Raw genomic sequence first — 13,317 nt, 5'->3', positions numbered from 1 at the left:
TTTGACAAGTATGTTAATGATGATCAATAAGACTGAGTTGGAGATTAGAATTCTTAGACTCTTAGAATTTTACAAAGAACGTTGATCTTGGTGGAGCTGCCCCAGACCATGGCGTTTGAGATGAGATTCCAGTTCTCCACTTAAAGGCCTCACGGATAATGCACGTGGACACCCTCGGCTCACTTGTCTCAGCCCTGTCCTCACTCCTCCTGTATGTCATTGGGTCAGAGAGAGAGACCAGCTGGGAATGTGGCCAATCATGGGCAGCAGAGTGGGAGAAAGGCTAAAAATCCTGACAAGTGTGTTTGAAGGATGAGGGAAGGGAATTCTGAGTTCTAGGAACCTGGAGTGAAGTCTCCAAGTGTGATCTGCTCTCTAGAGAGCAGGTGCCCTTACAGGCACAGATTTTACATTGAGGGGCCTGGCAGGAAGAGGACAGCATATTCTGAAATACTGGATTATTAAATAACTCAAAGGATGACAAGCTCCCTTTGATTCTGTCCTTGAGCATGGGTAGTAAATTCTCGTGATAGAAGGGACATCATTTTTTTATTCCAGTGCCATTGCAAAGGGAGGGACTTGAGGGAACAAGTGAGTGCCCTGAGAAATACATTAGGGGTATTTCCCTGGGACTGCTCCATACATTGTTCACTGACTCGGCCCCCGATCTGCAGGGCAACCTTCAGATCCTATGCTGTCTCAGAGTAGCTAAAAATTGTTCTGACAGTGCATACTCAGAACTACTTACGAATGGGTGTTTACATAACAAATATCCGAGTTCAATGGAAATGTTTTGACATCAATGGCTTTGTGTGAATTGACAGAGAACCATCACACATGGCTACATGGACTCGCACTGTGCTGTTGCAGGTGGTGTTGTTCATATAGGCTGCCATACTAACGGCAGCCCCTAGAGTTGTGCAAAGCATTATGCATCCTACACATACACCTCTACCAGTATGTGGCATGCAGCATCACGCTTTGAAGTGGACACCGAACCATATTCTTTTTCTCTCTGTGAAAATAGATATTCTTCCAGTTGAAATATGTTAGCATTGTAATTTGAACATTGGGGCCATTTCCATTTAGTTCTGCATTTAGACTAAACTTGATTATTCATTGGAGAACACATGAGCAGAAAATTGGGCCATTTCACTTTATTTTAATGACATTTTTCTGCTATCGGTTCAGAAGTGAAAAGAAAACTGAGTAAGTTTTAAGGTTTACAAATTCCACTCTTTTGTAGAGGGCAGAAGGGGAAATCCCTAGGCCTATGGAACTGTCACGAAAAAAAAGGTTTTTTTTTTGTTTTTTTGTTGTTTTAATTTCACTATTTTACATGGCAATCAAGTACTAAAAGGTATAAGAAGACTTAGGAAATAGTTTTGGAAACTCATTTGCAATCACTTTTCAATAAAACAAAGTTTAATTTTATTTCCAGGTAGGCTTTCATGGAGAGACCCAGTTATCTGTGATTGGAGAATGGTTTTGATACTTAGTTCTTGTTGACACTGAATCATAAACACACACACATGCGCACACACACACAAATGTCTAAACGTTTTGGCAGGTATCATCATCTTGGTAACTAGAGTCATCAAAAGTTAAGTTGGTGTACTTTTATTTACACTGTATTTATTTATAACCTCTTCTGTGTAAATGGCTTCCATTGAGAAAGTACATTTTATTTTCCAGTGTTTTTGTTAAGACCAAAACGAATTGGCTTCACTCTCTGGAATCTCTTTCTGTGAAAGGGCAGGTAGAGAGCAAAATTATACAGAAAGGTTTTCCCTGAATACAAATGGCTTAGCTGCACACGGTTTGACAGTAACTACATCATCTGTAAAATCATGACACTGGTACTCACAGTATCTGGCTTTGCAATAAAAATTCCAGAATTGCAATGGGAATGACCAGTACCATAGAAGCGATACAGTTAACTAAGTGGCAATAATCCATTGCTTGGTGAAGTTTTTCCAAAGTGATGTGTGATTTCTTATTGCCTTTTGGTTTCCTTTTTGGAGGGATGAAAATTGGAGGACTGGGAAAGAGAACAGAGTTACCATGAAGCCAACCAGAAATTTCAGGTCTCACTGACCTGGTCTGTGAAGCAGTTTATTCAACGATAAACCTTCAGTATATGTTTGGCTTAGTTTTGTGCATTGATTAGTAATTTTTAGAATGCATATTTAACAAGCCTTATTTTGTCTTTTGCCCTTTTTAGATGCAAACCTGATGTATCCTGATGTAATTTACACAGGTAGCTATCGTGTTTTCTCTGCTTTGTATTTTTTCAAAATGTTTATGTATAATGAAATAAATCAACTCAAAGACGATTTCCAAGCTTAGTTAAATATGTAATTTAAGTATTTGGTGAGCCTAACAATATTTCAGAAATTGTTCAGTATTGATAGCTGTTTTCCCTTGATATTTACAGTGCCTGTAAATAGAATTTTCTCTCTCCTCCTCTGTTCTTGGAACTAGTAAATCCATTCTGTTGTAACAGGCATGTTGTTTCCATAACTGGGAACTAATTACCTGTGTAAGAGCCATGACTACCAAGAAAAAGAAAGTGTATCCATTTCTGGCTATGCCAGTAAACCCAATTCACAATTACCTTTTTTGGCTAGTGAGGCAGCTTGGCTCATCTACAGAACTCCCCAAGGTCGACTTCCATAAAACCAGTGGCTCAGCTGTGTTGTTGGGAATCCAAGTTCCTTTCCTCTCTGCATACCTCTGCCCACTGTGCTGCTCATGGAGGCCTAGCTTCCCTTTGATTATGAGATGATGTCAGTGGATGAGTATGAGCTGTCAACACTGAGTACACACAGGGAGGAGCAGAAGAGGAGGTCTCAGAGCAGGCCAACTTTCCCCCGAGACTTCCATTCACTCTCTTGGTATGGCCTTCAAGACCCCTTTGGGTCCTGGTCCATTGGTGCCTTTGCTACTGAAAGGAGGAGTGAAATCAGTCTTGGTTACCTGACCCACCTTGGAGTGGAGGTTAACTGCCCCGGTTCCTGAACAAGGAGTATGTGAAGAGGAGACAAGAGGCCTATTACGTTAGATTTGCCTGAACAGTTCTCTCTTGTCTGCTGCTTTGACGGAACACAGTGTTACTTCAGTAGGTGTAAAAATCCATCTTTAAACTCTGCCAGACCACTTTCCTGATGGCAGAGCCACTGCTAAAGGAATGGCAGGCTTTCAAGAGTAAGCTTGAAGTGTAAGAACAATTGAAAATTACACGGATGAAAACATTGTACTCACATACTCACGGAGCAAAATATTTTACTCTTTCGTGTGATATTTAGACATAGCTTTTTTTCTATAAAGTTCCACGTTTGTTCACAGTATGTGTTTGTATTTAACCTGAGCTTATTTTATCTGGAGAATTGCATCCTCTTTGTCGGATGATGCATGTTAGACCTTTTTACTTTCAGGTTGTGGTTTGGCTGGTTTTATGTATGTGATTTGTCTTTTTTTTTTTTAACTCTGTCCTGATAATGCTTTATAGAAAGAATATTTCAAAATGTGTCACAGAAAATTGTGATTTTTTTTTTTTTACATTTTTAAGGTAGTTTGAATTCCTTCCTGATTATTTCAAGGCTTTAAAAACTTTATTTTGCAATGTCCTCCAATTTTGTTTTGATATTGTGGCCCAAAGTATAAGAATACTAACCTACAGCTGCTTTAAATAATTTAAATTTTGAATGAGTGATTGGCTCTCATATAAAGAAGAAAAAATTAACAAATCTGTTAGTGTTATAAATTAGTAAGTGTTAAGATATTAAGAATAAACGTGACGATGTGCTTTCTGGTATTACAAACAAAACAAAAGTAAGTTGTTTTGTTTTGTTTTTTTTTTTTTGCTACTTTTCACTCACCTTCAACGCAACATTCTGTTAATGGAATTGTTCCTATGAGGCCAGTGTGGTGATTTTACCTGGAGAAATCTAGCTGAAACTGGTATAATGAAGCAGTCTTCTCAGGATGGAACTTATTGGCACTGTATCTATTTAAAATCAAAATACAAACACTTATAAATGATATTGCTTGCAACGAATGTAGCAAGTTTTTTCTATGTGAGATTACCAATAAAAGTTTTGAGTAAACACACAGAAATTCATTGACTTCCATCCTGAGCCATGTAAGTTGAAACTGACCCACAAGACAACAACTGCGTCTTGAGATAGAGTAAAATGAGGTCATATCTTTAAGTCTTAAATGTCATGTTGACCTACCTGTTGGTAATTCTGAAATGGATATATTGGCAAGTTGGAATACTTAAAGTTAAGTTCTGATGCTCCATCTTGGTGCTGGCAGTACAGGTTGTTAAACATGTATATTCACCACTCAGGTAGGATGCCCCTGTCCTAACAGGATGTTTTCCACAGTTGCCTGGGCTTCTGTCTGGGCTCTGCCACCTTCCTGCTGGAGGCATTGCACTCTTCATAAAAATTTTCTTCAGAGATTTATTTTATTTTTACCGGAAAGTCAGATATACAGAGAAAAGGAAAGACAGAGAGGAAGATTTTCAGTTCATTGATTCACTCCCCAAGTGACTACCATGGATGGAGCTGAGCTGATCCAAAGCCAGCAGCTTCTTCTGGGTCTCAAACATGGGTGCAGGGTCCTAATGCCCTGGGTCATGCTTGTCTGCCTTCCCAGGCCACAAGCAGGGAGCTGGATGGGAAGTGGGACTGATGAGATTAGAACTGGCATCCATATGAGATCCTGGCACGTGCAAGGCAAGGACTTAATCCACTAGGCTACTGTGCCAGGCCCTCTTGATAACCTTATTTAGGCTGATATCCTTCACCTGTGATTGAAAGATGCTCCCTGGGTTATCTGTCTATGACTCAGATGATGAGTTCCTTTTCATATTTATTTAAAATTCACCTGCAACAATGGGATACATTCTAATGTACAATGAAAAAAACTCCAAACCAAGTTTAGAATTTGACTAACAGCACAATGATGTAAAGACTTGGATTGAAAAGATATGGACATCCAGGCCCCCCACTACAGGAGGTTCAGCTCAGCTCATGTTCCTCCTTGGTCACACGGTCATTGGTTTGTAATCTTTGTGATTTGTCTTGTTTACTGCTGGGCCATATTGTGGTCCCATGTTTCTTGGAAACCTGATGAGAACTTCACGTTTCTTATCTTTTTCCTTTCTCCAATTTAAGATTATGGTACTGCAGCCAATGATATTGGGGATACCACGAACAGAAGCAGTGAAATCCCTCCCACAGGCATTATTGATGATACAGGTCGAGAACATCTTTCGGTAAGTGAGATAAACAGGTGTTTTCTAGGTTGGTTGCAAGCATTTTGGATGTTGACATGTTGAAAGAATGCACCTGCTTCAATCTGATGTTGTTGAATTCTTTTTGTATTATTTTGAGAGGCAATTTGATATGTAAATTCAGCAATGATTGATAGAGAAAGACAGAGAGAAAGAGAGAGAGAATCACTCTCACCTGTTGGTTCACTTCTCAAATGGCTCATGATGGTGAGTACTGAGCTGAAGCAGAAGCCAGGAGCCAGAAACTCAATCCAGGTCTCACACATAGATGTCAGGAACATAGCTGCATGAGCCATTCCCACTTGGTCCTGGAGTTTACATATTACCCGGAAGCTAGAGTCAGAAGCTGGGGCTGAGGGATGCAGGAATAGGGTCCCTAATCACTAGGGTAAATGCTCAATCCATCAACAAGACATCTTTATTGTTCCTATGTAAAGAGTGCACTGTGTGTTTGAGGAATTAATTGAAAGGCTTAAGGAAAGTGGTAAGGCTGTTGTCACTGATTGATTTATTTCTTCTTTTGTTCACTCTTTTATTTGTTCTTGATTTGTACTCAGTTAGCACTATCTTTGAGTTCTGCCTCCCTACAGAGTTCAAATCCATTCATGTCTCTCACTTCCATTGCCATAGTGTCAAGCTAAACTAAGCTTTGGTAAACTTTGGTCCATGGTCCAAGGCCAGCTTATCACTTGTCTTGCGTAGTTTGCAGGCTAAGACTGGCTTTTACATTTTAAAGTAGCTTTTGTTCTTTTTTTTGGTGAAAAAAAGAATCTAAAGAATATCTAAAGAATAATGCACTATAGCATATACAGTCTTATGTAATTCAAATTTCAGTGTCCATACATGAAGTTTTATTGGGCATGCATGTGTTTTTTTTTTTTAAAGCACAAATCAGGACAAGGATTTGTTTTCTCTTTATCTTTCTTTTTTTGTTTTAGTTTACTGATTGACAAGTAAGTGGGTATCTTCATGGAATCTAAAGAGATGGTTTGGAACACATATATTGTGAAATGATCAAATCTTAGTGAGTGATCAGTTTCCATCACCTCAAATATTTATTGTCTCCTTGCAGAGAGAATATGAAAATTCCTCCCATTCTGCTGTTACGTACTGCATTGCTGTTGGCTATAACCATGGAGTTAGATACAAGAACGTCTTCCTCCCATCTGGCTACAGCTTTGTCCCTGATGGACACTGTCTTTCTCCTGTTGCCTCAGTGCACTCCCCAGCCTTCTGACTCCACCCCGCTCCCCAGATTACTCCTAATCCTGCATGTGAGGCTTTTTAAGATTCCACACATAGTGAGATCATAAAGTGTTTATCCGTCTGTGACTGGCTTATTTCACCTTGCATTAAATCCTCTAGGCTTATCCTTGTTGTCATAAGAATCAGCATTTCCTATTTTTTCCCCTAAAAAACCTAAATTTTTAAAAATTATTTTCACTTTATTTGAAAGGCAGAGAGATAGAGAAGAGAGCATCATCCATCAACAGATTAATTCCCCAAATATTTACAACAGGTAGGGCTAGACCCGTCTAAAACCAAGAGCTTGAAACTTCATCTGGATCTCCCATGAGGGGGGCAAGGGCCAAGTGCTTCAGCCGTCACCCACTGCACCACATGCCTGCATTTACATTACTTTTTAAAAATTATAATTCTCGGGCCCGGCGCGATGGCGCAAGTGGTTAAGTCCTCGCCTTGCACGCCTGGGATCCCATATGGGCGCCGGTTCTAATCCCGGCAGCCCCGCTTCCCTTCCAGCTCCCTGCCTGTGGCCTGGGAAAGCAGTCGAGGACGGCCCAAGGCTTTGGGACCCTGCACCCGCGTGGGAGACCCGGAAGAGGCTCCTGGCTTCGGATCGGCATAGTATCGACCGTTGCGCTCACTTGGGGAGTGAATCATTGGATGGAAGATCTTCCTCTCTGTCTCTCCTCTCTGTATATCCGCCTTTCCAATGAAAAAATAATAAAAATAAATCTTTAAAAAAAATTATAATTCTCAGTCTTTTTGATGCACCTGTAATAAAATGTCTATTAGAAAAAGCAAAGTCATTGTGGTGGCTTATAAGGTCTTCCATAATCTTGCCCTCACCATCCTCTCTGACTTATTGCCTGCACTCTTCCTAGGGCTTCTCACCTGTGTTTTCTGGTTGGCTCCTGACTGCACCAGACTTCTTTCCATTACTGTCTCCTGCCAGGCGTGTGCCTCCTAATAGCCAGCACTCTGGCTGTGCCCTCTTTCATTTCTTCTGAGCAGGGTCATTGTTTAGGGTTAGCTTAGTTGCTTGTTTAATGTCTTGTCACCTCCCCACCCTGCTCCAAACTCTAGTAAGATTTTCAGCACAGTAGCTTCTCCTTAATCTTTGTGGTATCTTTGTGGTTTTGTTTTCACAGTTTTTTTTTTTTTTCAATTTCTGTTACCATGGCCAACTCTGATCTGAAAATATTAAGTGCAAAACTCTGGAAATAAGCAATTCATGGATTTTAATTGGACATCCATGTGAATTATGTGATGAAATCCCAAACTGCATGTTCTGCCCTCTTGGGGTATGAATCATGCTGTTGTCCAGTGTATCCACATCTTATAAGCTACTCACCCATGAGGCACTTAGTAGCTCTTGTGGCTATTAAGTCTAATCTACTGTCATATTATAGTGCAAATGTTTGGATAGCTCTTTAAGTTCCCCAAATCCCCAAATTTCATGATAGCTTATTGCTCTAACCATTTTACTTTATATTATCAGTTACTGTTGCCAATTTCTTCCTGTGTCTAATTTATATAGTTTATCACTGGCAAATATGCATATGTATATATATGCATCTATATGTGTGTACATATGCACACACATATACAGGGTTTGCCACCATCTGTAGTTTCAGGAATCCACTGACAGTCTTGGAATGCTTCCCCTGTGGATAAGGGGAGAGTGAGGCTCTATAGGTACCACGTGTTCCTTACTCCTGTGTCCCTAATGCCTGGAGAACGTTGTCTAACACCTGGTAGATATTCAGAAAAGCTTGCAGCTTGATTTATGGTGAGCACACAGAAAGGTTACAGAACACAGCCTGGAAGTGAGGTGATTAGTTAAGCTTTGGTAGACTAGTAGAGACAGGTTGTATCCTTGACCCAAGTCAAGAACAGTGGGGAGAGGGGGGCCATCTACAAATCCAGGGCAGCTGCCCTCAGAATGTACGTGCGCAGTGTGGTAATCCCTGCATGTGTGCCAGCACATACATTTTCATGGATGAATGTGCATCCTTTGCTCTGAAGGAGCAGGAACGAATCACGTAGCCAGTCAGCAGGAGGATAGTTGTGGCTTCCAGCCTTGTATTCTTTCAGGTTTTATTGTCTTATCCTGCCACTTAATATTTTTTTAGTTTGAAAAAACCTGCAGCCGTGTATAAAACTCAATTACTAAAAGTTTGGTTTTCTGTCTCTAAATCCAAATAAGTAATTTTTTTGTTTTCTTTTTCTAAATTCAAGTATAAAATGTTAGTGTCACATCTCAATGAAGCCTAAAGTATGTGTAGCATTTTTTTTTTTACTGAAAGACATAAATGCAAAAATTATCTTTGTTGATGGTCTGGGCACAGTTCTACCTGTGGCTCTAAAACTCTGCAAGGCCATGTTTTGTAGGATTGAAATAAAGCATTAGTTATGTGTGGGTCATACATTGGATTCATATACAGCCTCTAATTACGGGGAAGATTATTTAGTGAGAAGAGTAGGGGAGATAGAAACATGGCTCAGAAACTAAAGGTGTTGCAGGAACATCTGGAGAACAGCCTCAAACACTGACTTTCTGGCCAACAGGTGATCTTCACATTTCTTGGATTCATGAGAAAGGAGAGATCTCTTTTGCTCCTGCCTAAGATCATAACATCAGATGAAAAGCTGCCACTTAACCAAACAATCAGACCCATTGTGCTTACACGGCACTTGCCCACTATAGGAAACTATCATCTTCAAGCAGTCCATTTTGAGGGTGTGATTTGCTGGATTGTTATTTAGCAAACATTTAAAAAGTCGGATGTTTGTTTATTTTCATTTACTTGAAGAGAAAGAGAAAGAAAGAGGGAGAGACTAGGACATTCCATCTGCTGGTTTTACTCCCCAAGGGCTGGAGCAGAGTGAAGCTGGAGGAACCTGAAACTTGTCTAGGTCTGCCAAGTGGGTAGCAGACACTAAAGTGCTTGAACCTCCCTCTCTCCCAGGATACTCTAACAGGAAGCTGAATCAGAAGTAGAGTGACTTGTACTCAAACTGGAAGTCTGACCTGGGATGTGGGTGCCCCAGGCAATGACTTAACCCTCTGTGTTACAACACCTGCCAAAAGGCTGTAGGTTTAGAATGATTTCAGTAGGTTCAAGTGTTTGTTTTCAGATTGTTAGCACCTCAGTGCAGTACAGCTCCTTTTCCATTTCCAGATAGGAAAAACACAGCAGGCATTATTGTCCAATGAGAAAATGGAAAGTGGATGGCCTTTTATTGTCTTCCAGCTAGTGAAGACAGAGTTCTGTGAACATCAGAACCTAGAGCCTCCCGGGTCTAGTCCTGTTAAAGACTTTCCAAAGTAAGTGAAAGGTGGTGCTGGGGGCTCAGGGAAGATCATCCTGCAAGCTTCTCCATCCCAGTTTTCTTACCTAGAAAATGGAATTTGAACTTGTTCATTTAGGCAGTTGCCCATTCCTGTGGAAGTCCTGGATTTAATAATAAATAAATAAATAAAATTCGTGTATTTAGTTAAGAGAAACTTAAACCAAAATATTATGATCTCTTTCTCATAAAATTATTTAGAAATAAATACTTTTAGAAAAACATACCAAATTGGGAAATTTGAGGGAAATGGTTTTAATTAGACCAAGCTTGACCATAATTAGCCCTACAGAAATTGCTACGATTCTGTGTGCATAAGGCCACAGAAAGAGAGGAAAGGCTCAGATTGTATATTCGCAGAGAATTTTTTCTAGTGGAGCTACAGAGAGCCAAAGCCCAGGGGAAGTGTGTTTCTAGACTACTTTCTGGCATTTTCTGTGCTCTGTAACTGACTTGATGCTGTCTTCATGTGATGTTCAGAAGTGGTGGAAGGCTTGGCCATGTGCTAATGTTTTCTTGTCATCCTGTCTCCTGCTCTGGAGAGACAGTGCAGTGGATAACACACTGGTTTTACACTTGTGTTCAACTTCTGAACTTGCAGAACTGAGATCTAACATAAGCAATTAAGCTGCTGCTTGGGACTCTGGCTTTTCTTAAGCAAGTGCCCAATTTTGAGTCCTGTCTTCACCTTACTTCCAATTCCTGCTGATATATAGCCTGGGAGGTAGCAGGTGGTAGCTCAAGTGGTCGGGTCCCTTTCACCCTCATGGGAAGCCTGTATTGTGTTCCTTTGGGGTATAAACCTGCAAATGAGAGAACAATCTTTCTCTTCTTCTCCCTTTCAAAAAACAAAACAAAAACAAACACAACAATAACAACAACAAACATTTTTTAATGGGGTGATTGTTTCATTTTTTTTTCTTAAATCTTAGTTGCATTTTCATTATCATTATTACCACCATGGTTTATGGCTAACAGTGATTTATTATGTATTTTTGTGTGTGGTGTTCTAAGCTCATTATCTGTGTTAGCTCATTGCATAGGATTAATTCTATTTTTCATGTTAGGCACAATACTTACGAGATGCGGAGAGGTTAAGTAGTTCTGACATTGTACAGCTAATAAGTGGCAAATTGAAATTTTGTTCTCAGGATGGACTAGTGTTCCTAGTCTCCACTCTGCAGTGCCTGGCAGTGTGAGATGGAGATGCAAGAGGAAGAGCTCTGCGGCAGCAGCCCCCACCCCACGAAGTCATGGTGGCTTCAAACAGCAAAGGCTCTGTCCTGCTGCACTGTGTGTCGTGACTGACACCTTTGCTCAGCCATCTTATTCTGGCAGTAGGATGACAAAGCAGCTCACATTTTGGAAAGTTAGCATTTTCCGTGGCAGGGAGGCCAAGAGGTGTAGAACAAGGTGGAGCAGAGTTTATCAGTGTTGCCTTTCCTTGGTCACAGAAAGAAGTTTAACGGCATCGTTGGCCCGCATCCCCTCAGTGCTGGTCGTACCCTAGCAGTGGATGTGACAGCCCAGAAGTGCTGAATGTCCCCTGAGAGGCATTACCATTCCTGATTGAGAATGGCTGCTTTTGACCCAGATCTCAGACATACAGTTGGTGAGGACTAAGTGAACTGACGTGTAAAAAGATCTTAGTAAGCATTTGGTAAATATTAGCTGTCATCATCATCGACATTCTCTGAACAGAGGGAACTGATACTGCTTCTCTTTCTCCCCCAGGTCTATGCTGTGGTGGTAATTGCATCTGTGGTAGGATTTTGTCTGGTGGTAATGCTGTTTCTGCTTAGGTTGGCAAGACACTCCAAGTTTGGCATGAAAGGTAAGAAGGGTTGTATTTACTTTATTTCTTATTTGAAATCATTTTTGGCTCATGACTAATGCTAATTACCACTAACAAAGGAAGTAGCTGGGCTTTAAGGCTGAAGAAAAGTAGCAAGAAGGATATGATACCGCACATGAAGAAAGAGAATAATGTCCACTACTTAGCACTGCCCACTTTTCCATGAGGACAGTTGTTCCAAAGACATGGGACTGGTTCTAGAGTATCCAGTGATTGACAGTGATGCAGGCCAAGGGACAGGGCTGTGCTTTCTCTTTTGATTCAGAAAGGTCAGCAAAAAAACACAGCTGTTATAGGGTAGCAGGTGTATTTTATGCTGTGCATTTTGAGTTCCCAATCTTCAGCTGTATGCTTTTAGTGTTGCTACTGTTTTTCCATGTTCTCAGCTTTGGAAACTTAAGTAGCAGAGCTGGTAAGCAAAATGAGAATAGATATTGGTGGTCTGTTGACATTTATGTTAATGGATAACTTTTTGCTAAGGTGCAAAGATTCTCAATGCCGGATTTAAACTTAGGGACCAAGAATAGAACATTGTGGGTTTTGTTTGTTTGTTTGTTTTTTCAGAGGAGATACTTGGATCAATGTTCTTGTCTAAGAAGTGAGATGCTTCACTGATTTAGAAGCAGCTGCAGCTAAGTTAGAACATTATGCTTTAACTAATAAGTTATTGCCATGTTTTGTGTAGACTATTCTAAGTGTGAAAGTGGGAAAATTGGGAGAATTTGTGGTGACTTAGTTGTATCAGAGAGCAATTCTAGCATTTTTCTTTGTTAAAAAATCTCTGTGATCTGTTAGAATTACCATTAATGTTGCTTGCTTACTTGACAGAAAATATGTTAACAGCAGTGAGTTGCTCAGCATATATTTGAGCATGGGATAGATCAGATCTGTTTATGGGACAAAGAATACTACACAAAGGAATAGTGGTCAACTGAGATTCGGGAAAAAGAAATTCTGAAAATACCCTCGGCATTGCCTTGAGCCACCTGTTCCTTAATAAGCCTTTAGGAGGAGAAATGATCTTTCCTTCCCCAATAATTAGCTAGGTTTTGAAAGAACAAATGCAGTTTGATGCTTTTGATTCATCTGTCTTGATGGCTGTCTGACTGGATCCCTGTGAAACTTCCAGTTTTGGATGGAATAGATCTGAATGAACCCAAGAACAGGCACAATTTCTATTTTCCCGACAGTGCTGATGCTGTGGTGGCCCAAGTGTTCTTGGAGAATTACTGTCCCATGTGGAACACCTGGGCTACCTGGTTTCCTTCTGAGTATGATGTCATAAACAAGCTCATCCATGGCTTGACCTAGATATTTCCAGGTCTTACTGTCTTAGTGCATATCCAGGCATGGGCTAGGCTGCTGCACTCTGCGTCGTGTCTGCCTTCCATGACATTCTGCTTCTGTTGATATTCACACGTACATTCTTTCTTAGAGGCATTGTGGTGGTATGTCTGCAAGCAGAGAGTTTGGCAGACAGTACCAGATTCTAATAGTGGGTTATCCTTTTATTTCATGGGCCACTTAGAGATAGGACATGTTGAGGGGGACTCAGCAAAAG

General features: G+C 40.5%; 1 protein-coding gene across 3 annotated transcripts in view; it reads left to right on the top strand.

The window, feature by feature from the left end:
* Positions 1-13,317, top strand: part of NTRK2 (neurotrophic receptor tyrosine kinase 2) — a 347,706-nt gene that overhangs the window by 73,233 nt on the left and 261,156 nt on the right. For 2 of the 3 annotated variants that reach the window (XM_040963515.1, XM_040963513.1), the window contains exons 9-11: positions 2,225-2,260; positions 5,187-5,287; positions 11,636-11,735. In XM_040963515.1, coding sequence (XP_040819449.1) covers positions 2,225-2,260; positions 5,187-5,287; positions 11,636-11,735 — 237 coding nt within the window. The remainder of the gene's footprint in view (positions 1-2,224; positions 2,261-5,186; positions 5,288-11,635; positions 11,736-13,317) is intronic. The other variant, XM_040963514.1, reaches the window with a different exon arrangement.

The sequence above is a fragment of the Ochotona curzoniae genome, unplaced genomic scaffold (assembly GCF_017591425.1).
Source record: "Ochotona curzoniae isolate NIBS_2020 unplaced genomic scaffold, NIBS_Ocur_1.0 scaffold_3208, whole genome shotgun sequence".
Lineage (NCBI taxonomy): Eukaryota > Metazoa > Chordata > Mammalia > Lagomorpha > Ochotonidae > Ochotona > Ochotona curzoniae.
This window is presented reverse-complemented; position numbering and strand designations above follow the sequence as displayed.